At 58.0% G+C, this 14,817-nt stretch overlaps 1 protein-coding gene across 5 annotated transcripts in view; it reads left to right on the top strand.

The window, feature by feature from the left end:
• Window positions 1-12,847: 12,847 nt before the first annotated feature.
• Synj2 (synaptojanin 2) overlaps window positions 12,848-14,817 on the top strand; it is a 72,005-nt gene continuing 70,035 nt past the window's right edge. For all 5 annotated transcript variants that reach the window (XM_048354368.1, XM_048354365.1, XM_048354367.1 and 2 more), the window contains exon 1: window positions 12,848-13,031. In XM_048354368.1, coding sequence (XP_048210325.1) covers window positions 12,905-13,031 — 127 coding nt within the window. In that variant the 5' untranslated portion in view covers window positions 12,848-12,904. The remainder of the gene's footprint in view (window positions 13,032-14,817) is intronic.

Here is a 14,817-nt window from a genome sequence, read left to right on the forward strand (position 1 = left end):
AGCTTCACAGACCTAGGCTGTGCATATTTAGAGGGTGGCAAGGCGTGGTGGGACAGAAGGTCCGTCCACGTGAGCAGGGGACACCAGTTGCTTGTCCCCCACCCCCTAGAACATCAGCCCCCCAGTGTCAGCCCACCGAGTGGTTGCCATGCCCCGCAGGCCTTGGCTAGAACAAGGCTGGCCTTGCTGTCACACAGAATGTGGTCAGTGTCACTTGCGGGCACTGCAGGCAGATGCCTCTCTGGGGGGAGGGGGGGTTACACGCATGCTTGAGAAGAGACGCACACAGTGCCCAGACCCCCCCACCTCTCCCCCCCCCCCCCCGCAGGCCGAGGCCCAGGCCCATCCCCTGACCCACATCTTCCGAGGGGATAGCGAGAGGCTGCCTAAAGGCGGGAGTCCAAAAGTACTGCCATATAGTATTGAAAGTAGTCAAAAATGGTTAAAAGTTAGAAGCAAACAGGACACAAGCATCATACAAGGTGAAAAAAAACAGTCACCAAAGGATGGCGACCAGTCCACGCCCCAAGGTGAAGGGTGCAGGTCAGAGCCACAGACCGGGAGGCCAGGGAGAGGAGCGGAGTGGGGAACCGCTGCGGAATGGGCGTTGTTTGCAGTTGGGGGTCGCGGGGGGGGGGGCTGTTTGCAGTTGGGGGTCGCGGGGGTGGGCTGTTTGCAGTTGGGGGTCGCGGGGGGGTGTTTGCAGTTGGGGGTCGCGGGGGGGACTGTTTGCAGTTGGGGGTCGCGGGGGGGGCTGTTTGCAGTTGGGGGTCGCGGGGGGGCTGTTTGCAGTTGGGGGTCGCGGGGGGAGCTGTTTGCAGTTGGGGGTCGCGGGGGGGTGTTTGCAGTTGGGGGTCGCGGGGGGGGCTGTTTGCAGTTGGGGGTCGCGGGGGGGCTGTTTGCAGTTGGGGGTCGCGGGGGGAGCTGTTTGCAGTTGGGGGTCGCGGGGGGGACTGTTTGCAGTTGGGGGTCGCGGGGGGGCTGTTTGCAGTTGGGGATTGCGGGGGGGCTGTTTGCATTTGGGGGTCGCGGGGGGGCTGTTTGCAGTTGGGGATCGCGGGGGGGCTGTTTGCAGTTGGGGATCGCGGGGGGGCTGTTTGCAGTTGGGGGTCGCGGGGGGGGCTGTTTGCAGTTGGGGATCGCGGGGGGGGCTGTTTGCAGTTGGGGGTCGCGGGGGGGGCTGTTTGCAGTTGGGGATCGCGGGGGGGGCTGTTTGCAGTTGGGGGTCGCGGGGGGGCTGTTTGCAGTTGGGGATCGCGGGGGGGCGCTGTTTGCAGTTGGGGATCGCGGGGGGGCTGTTTGCAGTTGGGGGTCGCGGGGGGGGGGGCTGTTTGCAGTTGGGGGTCGCGGGGGGGGGCTGTTTGCAGTTGAGGATGGGGGCTCGTTGTGAAGCCTTCCAGAGGGAAGGGAGCAGCCTTTTAGTATAAAGTAACTTTGTCTCCTATTAAGGTGACACTGTTTCAAGGATCCTGCCAGGTGCCCTATATTCACGTGTTCGCCCTGTGGCTGGGACTGTCTGTCCTACATCCAGCCTGGTGGGGGTTCTGGATCCCTGGCTCCCCTCATTTGCACTCACACACGCTCCTGGGGGACCGCCCATTCCTCTGTGCACGGCTGCACCCGTGTCTGCCGGCAGAGCCTTCGGGAGTGGAACTCGCGCCTCTATGGAGGAGACGCCAGGGCAGGCCTGCTCTGGGCCATGCGAGGACACAGCCAGAAGATCCGTCTGTAAGGAGGAGCCCTCCTCAGACACAGCCTTGATCTGGGACTCCCCATCCTCCAGGCCTGAGAACGAGTGTTTGTTGCATGTCCGCTATCTGCTTTAGGACGTTTTGTTAGAACAGCATGGATAAAGGAAGCTCTCTCCCCTCGCCTCTTCCTTCCCACATAGTGAGGCCGCCAGGCTCTCTGCTTGAGGCTTCTGTGTAGTAGGCCCTGAAACTGCATTCAGGACGGACCTGTAGCCTTCCCGGGGCTGAGCTTGTTTCTCTCTGCCATTCAAGTCCGCACTGCCCCTGGCAATCCTGCACCAAGGCTGGCTGTGGACAATCTAAGGTGGGGGTGGTTTTCTTAGTCACAGAAAACATGGTTTATGTTTCCAGCATTCTTGTAGTCCCTAGGGCAGACATTGTAACATTTATCCTTGGATTCCCTTCTTCCTTCTGGCCAGTTCACTTCCCCATCAGATCCTATACCACACTTGTCTTGGTCAAAGAAATGTAGTTAGGAGCATATAATTGCCAGCCCTCCTCTCTCTAGCTCTTCTCTTCCCGGGGGGACTGGAATGCTGACAAAAAGGGCAGAGTAGCATCAGGAAGAGTGAGATTATGCCATTTGCTGGGAAATGGATGAATCTGGAAAAAAAAAGTTCCATGAAGCAAGCCAAGCCCACCAAGACAAAAGGCACATGATTTCTCTCCTGTGTGGACGACCACCACCCTCCAGGGAGACGGCCCTGGCTAACTACAGTGTAAGCGGGAGTGGAGCCCTATGCCTAAAGCCTTTGAACCATTAACAGATGCATAATGGAGAGAAGTTAGTGGAGGGGGGGGATGAATACAGTCATAATACTCAACGTCTATATGTCAAAAAAGTGGGAATATGGCCTAGTGGTAAAGTGCTCGCCTCGTATACATGAAGCCCTGGGTTCAATTCCCCAGCATCACATATATAGAAAACAGCCGGAAGTGGCGCTGTGGCTCAAGTGGCAGAGTGCTAGCCTTGAGCAAAAAGAAGCCAGGGACAGTGCTCAGGCCCTGAGTTCAAGCCCCAGGATTGGCACACAAAAAAAAGTGGGGAATGTGAAGGTGAAGGAAGAGAGAGGTGGGAGGGTGACCGGTCAGAGACGTGGCACGTGTAAATGGACATGTTGTAATCCCCTTGTACAACAATTTGTAGATTAAAAGTAAGTTTAATCCTGGTGCCAGTGGCTCACGACTATAATCCTAGTTACACAGGAGGCTGATATCTGAGGATCATGGTTCGCAGCCAGCCTAGGTAGGAAAGTCAGTGATGAGACTTTTATGTCCAGTTAACTAGTAAAAAGCTAGAAGTGGGGCCATGGTGACAGGCTGCTAATACCTGAGCACAAAAGCTCAGGGACCGTGCCCAGGCCCTGAGTTCAAGCCCCACACACACACACAATTTTTTTTTAATCTAAAGTGAAATGACTTAGAAGGCTGGGCCACATGGAAGAAATGATACTTGGCTGAGTAAGAGATAAGCAGCTCCGTGAGTCTCGAGATTTGGATTCATTACACAGTGGAGCTATTCCGTCCACCCTGACTGGTGTGCCCCCCCCCCCATTACTGAGCCCATAAACAGGTGTCTCAAGCTGTTGTCTGAGAGAAACAGGAACATTTAAAAATATTCCATATGGAAACCTGTCCATCCACACTGGCGTGAGCAGGGGGCAACACAAACATTTACTGAAGCAAAGAAACGATTCATCCTCGTGAGACGGAATCCTCAATGTGTTTAAATGGCTCATAATCCTGCCATTCCGTGTAGCCACACCCCGCGTGGCGCCGTAGCACTCACTGAGCATGTGGCCAGGATGGAAATGGACCCGGCAAATCGCACTTCGTCCCTGAGGAATCTGCTCTTGATCCTTTTCTTCTGCATGAAGTCAGCTCTGGCTTTCCTAAGAGGGGAGAGGCACAGTTATCCGAAGGTGAGGCTTTCCAGCCACATGTCAAAGGATTTTTGATAGCAGCTTTTTGTAACTTCTAAAATAGGAATTCCTTTTTCTTTTTTTTTTTTATTGTTGTTGTTGGTTTGGGGGCTTGAACTTGGGGCCTGGGCCCCGTCGCTGAGCTCTTTTGCTCAAGGCTAGTGCTCTACCACTTTGAGCCCCCGTGTCACTTCCAGTTTGTTTGTCCTGTTTTGTTTTTGAATAGTTAACTGGAAATAAGAGTCCAGTTTTCTGCCTGGGCTAGCTTCCAACCCATGATCTTCAGGTCTCAGCCTCCTCAGTAGCTAGAGTTACGGGCCTGGGCCACCTGCACCTGGCTAACATGGGAATTCTCACGCAATGGCCTTGTCTGATCAGGAAAGAAAGAAAAGGCCTGGATGAAGCTGAAGCACATGGATCAGAGGCCAACTTTGTGTGTGGAATTTTGTTGCTGGTTTTTATTTTTCCCCTGGAGAAAGGCTTTTTCTCTCTCCTTAGATCCTTAAAGGTTTAGAGTGGATGCTTTAAAGACACAATCCGTTTCCTTGCCTTGCAGACCTGGACGGGATGTCACCATCCACAGGCGAGTTGCAGCTCCTGGTCAGTTTCCCCTCAGCCCTCACAAGTTCCAGCTCACTCCCTGGTCAGCAGGCAAACGAGGTGTGACAACCCGTGCTGTCATGGCAAAGGGCCCCCAGGGGCTCCTCCCCAGAACTGTGGGACAGCATGGGGGGAGGGGCTCCTACACCCTGGACGAGGATGGGACGGCGGTGAGGTGTTTGGGCTGCCCGTGGTGGCACCCACCACCGCGTGGGGCAAAGGTTTCTACAGGTTAAAGGAAGAAAGCGCAGGCCTGTGGCAGAGAGGAGTGAAGGAAAGCAGAGAGGAGGGCAGACATGGAAGGCGTCGCCTTCTCCTTGTTCCCTGTCCAGCCCTGCTCGGTGAATAAGGATGGCTATGGAGCTGAGCCAATTCTCCCGCATGCAGCACGAGTGGCCCCAGAACTCTTGGACAGAGGTGCGGGGCGGAGTGGGGCTGGGGAAGAGCAAAGCCTGCTGGGAGCCACTGCACGGAGTCCCTGCTGGCCAGAGCTTTGCTGCTGAGTCGCCGGCTCCCACACGTAGGTGATGAATGGTACCGACAGGCCCTAGGACGGAGCATGGGTGGTCGAGAATCATCCAATACCTCCTAATTTAGCCAGGGTGCTTTTGTGTGTGTGTTGCCATGCTGGTTATCAAACTTGGGGCCTCAAACATGTGAAGCACCCAGACCATCACTCACGACAGACACAGCCCTGAATAAAAACAAACTTTCTGGGCTTGGGAGCTTGGATCTGGCAACTAAGAGGCCCCTGAGTTCGGTCTCGGTCTCTCTGAGGGCAGGGTAGAGTCGGGGCTGTGGTACTGGAGCGTGAACTCAGGCTTGCACTTCTGCTTGGCTTTTTTTTTGCGGGGGGGGTGGGGGGAACTCATAACTCCACTTCCAGCTTTTTGCTGGTGAACGGGAGGGAAGAGTCCCTCTGCTTTGTCTGCTAGAGCTGTTTTTGTTGTTGTTTTTTAATCTTGATCTTCAGGTCTCAGCCTCTTTCGTAGGGAGGATTACAGGCGCGGGTCACCACCACCGCCTGGCTTGGCTAGGGTCTGGAGGAAGCCAGAGGAGGCAGATGTCGGATTTAGCTGAGCCAGCTGAGTGAGCCCCGGCCGTTCCCCTTCCCAGTGCCCAGTCCTGTTCCGTTCTGAGCTTACCAAAGCTACCCAGCTGGATCTGTGATGTCTCTGTCATGTTTGTTCAGCTTCTCTTCCACCCCACCTGTTCTCGCACACTTCCTGTGTATGTGTAGTAACTCAGCCTCCTCTTTCTGGAGCCTGCCAGAAAGACCAGTGAGCTGGGTGTGAGTCAGTGAGCAAGGAAACCACCCTTGCCGGCTGGATTCGCCCATGCCCCACAGGAAGACAGGTTGTCACAAACACAGCAAGTGCGAAGCCAGCCAGCGGCACGGGGAGGCGGGGTGAGCAGAGGCCCCGGGGGAGGCGCTGGGGGCCTCCGGCCTTGAAGAAGGCCTAGTAAGGCCTTGGTGCTCTCCTGCACAAGCAAGAAAGGATTCCAGCCCTGGCCACTCCACTATTTGCTCCGGGAGGAAGTCAGTGACATGGGAAGGGTGAAACTAATGACACTGAGTAAGAAGAATAAATGAGTTATGGGGGCCGGGGGAGCAGGTTGGGGTTTGAACTAAGGGCCTGCTCGGCTTGCTTGCTCGCCTGGTGTTCTACCACTTGAGCCACGCTGCTAGCTCATATAATGCATTTTCTTTTCTTGTGCCCATCCTGGGGCTTGAACTTAGGGCCTGGATGCTGTCCCTGAGCTTTTTTGCTCAAGGCTAGCACTCTACTACTTGAGCCACAGCACCACTTCCAGATTTCTATGCTTAATTGTAAATAAGAATCTCATGGACTTGGTTGCCCCAGCTGGCTTCAAAAGCCTGATCCTGAGTAGTTAGGATTATAGGCATGAGCCACCAGTGCCTGACTTAATGTATTATTTTTTGTTACAAATTTGGGGAATTCATTTATACCTGAGTTTCTAAGGCAGCATGAAGCCTTACGCTGAAAGAGTAATCAGATTCTTGATGACAGCTGTGCTTGACAGACCAGACACTGGTCATCTAGCCAAACCCATTCACTCCCTCCCCTTGTTGTCGGGATTGGAGTCGTCTCCAGTGAGGCCACCGAGTCCCTGTGCCAGCGTGGTGGCTAATGAGGCTGCAGTAAAAGTTGTCTTTAGAGTGCTCGTGTTGTTCTTACAAAAGAGACAAATACAACTTCACTTTCACCCGTTTTATTCTCCCCCACCTTGAATAGCAGTGTGGTGGCTCAAGCGGAAGCAGGATTATCGAGAGAAATGAAGCGCTGGCTGCAGTCGGGGTGGCCTGCTCTGGCTGGCTACCTGTACATTCTCCTTGACTTCCGATTCTGAGCCGGTCACTGGTGGCTCCGGTCAGCAATCCTGGTTGCTCGGGAGGCGAGGATTCCGGGATTGAGGTTGGAAATCAGCGTGGGCAGAAATGTCTGAGACACTTATCTCCAATTAATGAGCAAAAAGCCAACAGTGGAGCCTTGTGCAGAAAACTAAGGGATCGTACCCAGTCTCTAAATTCAAACCCCAGTAACCACGTAAACACACACACACACACACACAGAGAGAGAGAAAGACTGAAAGCAGGGTGTGGTGGCTCACTTCTGTAATCCTGACATTCAGCTGGGTTGTAGATTTATACCTGTTGCAGGCTACAACATGTATATGCAACCTAATTAAATTGATTTTATTCCAAAAGGAATCAATCACCATACAGTAATTTTTGCAGTATTACTTGTCAAAATTAGCATTATGGTGAAGCAAAATTTAATTTTTCTTTTGCCAGTCCTGGGGCTTGGACTCAGGGTCTGAGTACTGTCCCTGGCCTCCTTGCTCAAGGCTAGCACTCTACACTCGAGCTACAGCGCCACCTCTGGCCTTTCCTGTATATGTGGTGCCGAGGAACCGAACCCAGGGCCTCATGTGTACGAGGCAAGCTCTCTTGCCACTAGGCCATATCCCCAGCCCTGAGGACCACAGTTTGAAGCCAGCCTGAGGAAGTAAAGTTTGTGAGACTCTCATCTCCACTAAACTACCAAAATAAAAAAAAAAAAAAGCCAAAAGTGTATCTGTGGCTCAAGTGTTAGATAGAGCACTAGTGTTGAGCACAAAAACTCAGGGACAGCGTCCAGGCCCTGAGTTCAAGCCCCAGGACTGGTTCCCTCCTGCCCTCTCCCTCTCCAATCTCGAAACCCAACCAGAAGAGGGGCATTTCTGAGGCGGAATCACGACAAGGACACAGGCTGTCTCTCCCTGAAGGGGCAGGGCCTGCAGCTGCGCCCTCCTTGCCCTACCTGTCTGTTCGCCAGCTGTTCCGGGTGGCAGAGACCCTGCCAACCTTCCCTGGGGGACAAGGGATAGCCAGAATCTGCTCTGGAAATCCCTGCTGGCCCTCTGGGTTCTCCCCTCATCCTTTCCTGGCATCGGAGCCCCCCCCCCCACGCAGGCTGGGCTTTGGGTTGTTTGTCCAGCTCTGGTGAGGGGTAGACACACAGCCGGGAGGGAACTAGGCTAGCTCGTCCCAGACCCATGGCTGCCGGCCCACATCTCCAAACTCTGCATCTCTCCACCCAGACAGCAGCCTTGAATCTCAGGAATACACTAGAAAGAAAGGAAGCTCTGGGGTCCGGAGGCCAAGGAATTGTGAGCCTTGGTTTTCCAAGAACAGAACTGTCCAGAACATTCTGGCTGGGGCTTGTGTCTGGGTATCTGGGGTCCCTGGAGAGTTTGTTGTCGGGCTGAGAGGTCACAGACTAAAGGCTCTGCCTGTGGACGGCCATGCAACTCCCGTGTCCGCGGAGGCAGGCTTACGCCATGTGTGCCTGTGAGCCAGGCGGGGCTAGTGCGCTGAGTGCCGTTGTTACAGGAAGTGACAGCAAATGAACTTGTGAACCAGCCATCCCTATCAGCTGCTCCCCAGCGCCTGGCCCGCCTAGCCCACAAGCCCAGACAGGCTTTCCAGGGAGGGGGCACCGGGCCGCCCTTCCCAACACCCACAGGGGTGACTTGGCCAAGGCACAGCTGCCTACGTGCTGACAGACACCGGAAGCACAACCAGGAACTGGCTTGCTTTCCTCCCAGCGGATCCTTGTCCCCTCTGCCCGGCAAGGCAGACCTCACTGAGCCTGCGCCTCAGGCCGCCCAAGATAAAGAGCCCAGAACTCCAGCAGCTTCTACACCTCCAACAACTGCGGTTACTCCACTTTTCTCTTGCATTATAAGTGTGTCACCGATTGGGATTGGGATTCTTGACTTTGGTGTGGGAAAAAAAAAACAAACCCAACAAACCAAGACAGGGCCTGGCCAAATGGCCGTTTACTCATGATCTATCCAGCACAGTTTCCTCCCCATCTCCCAAACAGGTGTTCAAATCCCACGCAGTGTTTCGCGCCGTGGGACTGAGCATCAGACGCTTGGGCTCGGGCTCAGCCTGCACAGGTGGGCGAGCGAGGCTGCTGACGGGGGGAGGGCAGGGCCGCACAGTGGAGGACCTGCAGCTGAGGAGGACGTGGAGATGGGGGGCCCTGAACTGGGGCTTCGCACAGTCTCAGGAGCAGGCCAGGTCAGTGTACATGGAAGATGGCAGCGGGAGGGAGGGCGGGGGGGGGGCAGCAGAGCCAGGCCAGCCTCGTGGGAAGAGTGGGGCCTGCCTCGAAGCCTGCTGCCCACAGCCTCTCCGCCTCCCCCGCCGCACGTGTGTGCAGCCGTGCGTGTCGCCACAGGGGAGTTGGAAGTAGAGCCCGGGAGATGGAGGAAACACTGCCCAGGGGAAGCTGGGCCACCAATGCCCAGTGGGCAGCTCCGGCCTGGTCCCCATCCCCCTAAACAGTGCTCTCAGACTCCCCCCGATCCTGCCACCAGGTGTGAGATCTCCGCATAGGCCTGCAGTGAGGAGGGGGAGTGGGGGTGGGGGAGGGTCCTCGTACAAGTTAGTGCAGAACGCTGGTACCCAGCCAGGAACACGACAAGAGATGGGGAGAGATGGAGACAGGGTCCTTGGGAGGAGCAAACGGGCAGATGGGCAGAGCGGCCTGGGGGAGGGCAGGCCTCCTCCTCCGGTGGGGGCTGGATGGGGGAGGGGGGCCCTTCTTCCTCTGTGGCCTCTGCCCTGACATCTGGCGCTAGGGCTCAGTCAGCTTCTCACTCCTGTGACTCGGGGGCAGCCAGAGCCGTCCTGCTGCCACCCAGCTCCCTCGCGGTTGCGAGGCCTGTCCCTGTCCTTCGCCTCCAAGCGCCCATGGCTGCCACCTCCCGCATCCCTCCTGCCCGCCATCCTGCCTCAAGAGGGCAGATCTCTCCCCAGCCTCTGCCCAGCTTTCCCGAGCAGTCCCCAGCCACCGGCTTCTTTTCTAAGGTCTCACGTCCACGCCCCCGCCAGCTGGGACCCCGATCCTCTCGTTTGCCCTTCCCCCTTCCCTGCGCGCACAGCCCTGAAGCAGCTCTCCCAGGGCCCATTGGTTGAGACGGTCTTGTCCAGGCTGGCGGAGCTGTGATGGTCCCGACGGCTGCCTCCTGAGGAGATGGCGTGGCTGCCACCACCCACCACACCCAGCTCTGCTTCTGAGTTTATTTCCTGTTTCTCCCACCTAGGCCTCAGGAACTAGCCGGCTGTGTGCACTGCACCGCACTTGCCTGCTCCATTCTCTGCACGCAGCCGTGTGGTCCAGCCCTTTTGGGTCTCCATCACCTTTTACCAAACCCTGGTGTTGTTTTTTCTGAAGTCCTCGTGCTTGGAGACCTGCCTGCGGACCCTGAGTGGGTCCCGAGGACTCCAAGGGGCACCCTTGCCTTCTCTACTTCCTTGCCTACTTCTTGCTAGTCTCTCCTTCCCCACCCTCCTCGGCTGCAGACACCAGCCTTCCCTCCAGCCCGCGTCAGCTCTGGGCAGAGAACTACTGTGTGCACTTCTGTCATTTCCCTCTGGCTGGCCTGCTTCAGACGGCACAACCCAGATCAGATGTGCAGGTGCAGCCCCTCCCATCTGTGCTCTGCAGTCAAGCCAGCAAGCCTGCATCCCATTCTGTTAAGCACGGGGCGCCTTTGTGACGCCTCAGAACCAGGCACCGAGTCCCCCTCCATTGCAGCACAGGCTGCCGTCACAGACGGTGGGCTTTAAAACGGTGGATTTGTTTCTTCCAGCTGTGGACACGGGAAGTCCAGGATCAATAGTCCTGGCTTGCAGATGGCTGCCTTTGGACTATGGCCTTTTTTATGCTTGCTCACGGGTGTGGGGTGGGGGTGGAGAGCATAAAAGTTTTCTTTTGTTTTTTTTCAGTTGTAGGGCTTGGACGCTGGGCCTGGGCACTGTCCCTGAGCTTTTGCACTCAAGGCCGGTGCTCTACCACTTTGAGCCACAATTCCACTTCTGGTGATTCATTGGGGATAACAGTCTCACAGACTGTCCTGCCTGGGCTAATAATTCTCCTCAGATCCTCAGATCTCAGCCTCCTGAGTAGCTAGGATGACAGGTGTGACCCACTGGTGCCCGGCCCAGTGTCTCATAATGACATTCAGCCTAACATTCCCTCTGTGTGGACCTGTCTCTCATGACCTGGTCTAACCCAGGTTCCCTTGATTGGGGGGGGGAGGACTCCACCTTCCCCCAAGTCTCTGCTTTGATAACTTGCTGGCTACCCTGCCCACCCAGTGTTACTTTTCCTACTGTGGCTACTCAGGTGAGATCAGCTTCTTCTTTCCCTGCCCTTCCCCACCTACCCCCTCCTGGAGGAGGCTCAGGCATGCCCCATCCTCTTGCCCAGAAGGGCCACTCATTCCTCAGGGCGTGTCTGTGCTTTAGGTGGCAGAGCTGGTCTTCCAGAGTGCCTCCTGTCTCTTACGCTCCACTGATAAAGTGCCAGGTGTGGGGCCCGCACAACAAGGCAGTGTCTGGGGGTGGGTGGGGGAGGGTTCCTCTGCTGCCCGCTGACTGTGCTGAGACCAGAGGGCAGGGATCCGAAGCCCAGCAAGCTCTTGGCTCCTCGAGTCTTCAGCTATTGTAGGGTGTGTGCGTGCGCACGGATATGGGGACTTGAGCGAAAGGCCTCACTCTTGCCTGGCTTTTTCTCCCAAGGTCGGCACTCTACCACTTGAGCCACAGCTATTTCCAGTTTTTTGCTGATTAGCTGGAGATAAGAGTCTCCTGGGCTTTTCTGCTGAGGCTGGCTTTGAGCTGTGGTCCTCAGACCTCTGCCTCCTGCAACTGGGAGATGTGTCCCCCCCCCCCCACCATTCCCGCACCCCAATGGTACAAATACTGTTTCATCATCTTTTTTTTTTTTTTTTTACTGTTTCATCTTCTAAGTGCTGGTCTTGAAGAAATCTAAGCTATGTATAGCATGCCATAGGGCAGACCTTTAAATTATATGATGCTAAGTCGGACAGACAAGATAAATCTTAATATCCTCCTCCAAGTCCTTGCTGATTGTAAAACGGGGCTAAGAGAAATGAAATAGAGAAATGCTTGCCAGCCAGTGAGAACCAGCTCCTCCATCCAGGAGAGAAACCCTGTCACCCGGGACCAGGGCGATTCCGGAAGGCTCTCCGGAGGAAGTGACACTGAAGGGAAGCGGAGCAAAGGCTAATCCGCTTCCTCCAACGCCCAAAGGAGGCTGCAAGCCTCTCACCTGGGGTCCCACCCGGCCCCTGGCACCTGCGGGGAGGCGCTGCGGCCTGGGCCGCTCTCAAGCCCCCCAAGTCCCTGCCCCAGGGCTGTCGGGGGAATCGGTGAAGTCCTGCTGGGGGTGGAGGAGGGGACTCTCTGCTTTGCCTGGGGCAAGCCCAACGGACCAACAGTTTGGCCCATCATTTTCTGGTCCTCCGTGGGGCCCCATCCCATCCGCCGGGAGAGAGGAGCCGGGTGCTCATTTGGGGGGGGGGAGGGGGGTGGGCGGTGGTGATGGGGGACCATCCGGCTAAGCCACTGCAAGGGAAGGACACAGAACTCCAGCCCCACCCGGGGGTGACTCCAGGGCAGCCTGGCGGCCCCTCCCCGAGGGGCCAGAGGGGAGGGCGGGGGGGGGGGGGGTGACCTGTGACGGGGGAGGAGGGAGGGCCAGGTCCTGGGGAGTGGGGGGGCGCGCGTCCCCACTCCTGCGCCCAGTGCCCTCGAGGGCAGGGCGGCGTTGGAGGGGATGGAGCACCGTCCGCGCAGGGAACCGGAGGGGAGTCCCGGGACGGGGGGGGTGGGGAGGGAGCGGGGCGGGCGGGAGGGGCCCCGGGGCGAGGGGCTGCCCATATAAGGCTGCGGGGCGTCCGGGAAGACGCCCCCCGCGCCCCCGCAGCCTCCTCCGCGGCGAGGAACGCGTGGAATCTCCCTCCGCGCTCGGCCAGGCCAGGCCCGGGCCCCGGCGCGGGGCGCGTTGGGGGGGGTGGGGGAGCGCGGGGCCGGGGCTGCGCGCGGGGCCGGGCGGCTGGGCGCCCTCACCTGCCCGGGGCGGCGCGGGCGGGCGGGCGGGCGAGCGGGAGCGGGGGAGGAGGAGGAGGAGGAGGAGGGCGGAGCCCGCGGGCCCCGAGCGCCGGCGCGCGGGGAAGGAAACTCCCGGAACTCGGCTCGGGGCGGCGAGGAGCCGCGGCGGGCTGCGCGCCCGGCGCCCGGCGCCCATGGCCCTGAGCAAGGGGCTGCGGCTGCTGGCGCGGCTGGAGCCCGCGGGCGGGAGCAGCGTCCTGCTGGAGGCGCGCGGCCGCGGCGACGCGCTGCTCTTCGAGGCGGGCACGGTGGCCGCGCTGGGTGAGTCCGGCGGGCCCGGCGCGCGGGCGGGCGGGCGGGCGGGCGGGGACCCCGCGGCGGGGCTCTCCGGGGGTGTGGGGGGGGTGGCCCTGACTGGAGAATGGGGAGCGGGGGTCGTCCCGGGGCGCCGGGGGCGGGCCGGCATGGGAAGCCGACCGTCGGGGCGTCCCGGGCCGCGCTCCCCCGTCCCCAGGGCTCGGCTCTTGGGGAGCCGTCCGCGCCGGGCTGTTCCCCCCCCCCCCCGGCGGCGCTCACCCCCGGGCGCCCCGCGCACCTGCCCGCCCTGGGCTCCGCGCCGGCGCCGGGACGGACTCGGGGAGCCGGTCTGGGACCCCCCGGTGTGGGGAGCGAGCGCGGGGCTGTCACCTCCGGAGCTGCCGCGGGACGGCATGGCGCCCGGGGACCCCAGAAGCTTGGCACTGCCAGTGTTGGGGGGGACAGCATGGCGCCCGGAGACCCCAGAAGCTTGGCTCTGCCAGTGTTGGGGGGGCATGGCGCCCGGAGACCCCAGCAGCTTGCCACTGCCAGTGTTGGGGGGACAGCATGGCGCCCGAAGACCCCAGCAGCTTGCCACTGCCAGTGTTGGGGGGACAGCATGGCTCCCGGAGACCCCAGAAGCTTGGCACTGCCAGTGTTGGGGGGACAGCATGGCTCCCGGAGACCCCAGAAGCTTGGCACTGCCAGTGTTGGGGGGGGTGGGGGGGACTTTGGAGGCAGCGCCGCACCCAAGTTGCACAGTTTTATGGGTGCCCCGTTTTTATCCCCATACCACGGATGAGCAAACGGAGACCCGGAAGGCGCTGTTGCCCAGGGGGACAGCCCCCCCCCCACGTGTGTGTGGCTCTTTGGGTCACGGCAGACCGTGCGTGGCGGCCTGGGCCCGGGGAGGCAGCCATGTACACGGCCGGATAGTTTTGTGTGCGGAAGGTCTGTCTACCCGGGCGCCAAAAGAGTGACCCCGGGTAGGGCTGCTGGGAAGCCGGCCAGGCCCCCGGGGAGTCGGCTTGGAGCCGTGGGGTGTCGCGGTGCCGGCTTGCAGGTGTCCCCAGCTAACAGATGGCAGGGATGAACTGATCCCTTGCGTTCTGGGTGGCACGGCTTGCACAGACCTTGTGAGCATCTCTGATCTGTTTTCCCACAGGTGTGCACTGACCACAGTTAGGATCTACACACGTGTACGTATAGCTTGGGAAGTACGTCTATTTCCGATTCCCATTCACCCCTAATTTATGGCGTGGTGATGCATGCCTGTAGTCCTAGCTACTCAGAAAGCTGAGGTGGGAGGATTGCTTAAACCCAACCACGGACAGACTACATCTCAAAACAAACACCAACGCAAAACAAACAACAGCAAAAGCAGAACACAAGCCCTGAAAACAAAACCCAACTAAAGTCATCTGGCTTGCCTTCAGTCACTTGATTTCCTGATACAATGTCTCTAGTATTCTCAAGAATCAAAATGTGAAGCAAGTGATGGATTAAATCATTACCAGATTATTCCAACTGGGTTCTGTACTAAAAAGTCCAAGTTTGGTCATTTGGTATGGCCTTGAAGGGGGGAAAAAAAATCACAGAAATTTCCATTCCATTTTCGGTGTCTACTTCATACCCCATTTATCAGAATGAAGAGATTAATTTCGTGGCACAAAAGTACAGTTTCATCGGAGAGATTAAACTGCCCTTCCGTTGGATGGCAGTGATGTTAAGCAAAATTGATATATATGTAAGAATTCCTTTGAAGCCACTTGGAACGGCATAGTTCATTTTTTTTTTCATAAGTGAGGAC

This window comes from Perognathus longimembris, chromosome 9 (assembly GCF_023159225.1).
Source record: "Perognathus longimembris pacificus isolate PPM17 chromosome 9, ASM2315922v1, whole genome shotgun sequence".
Taxonomy (NCBI): domain Eukaryota; kingdom Metazoa; phylum Chordata; class Mammalia; order Rodentia; family Heteromyidae; genus Perognathus; species Perognathus longimembris.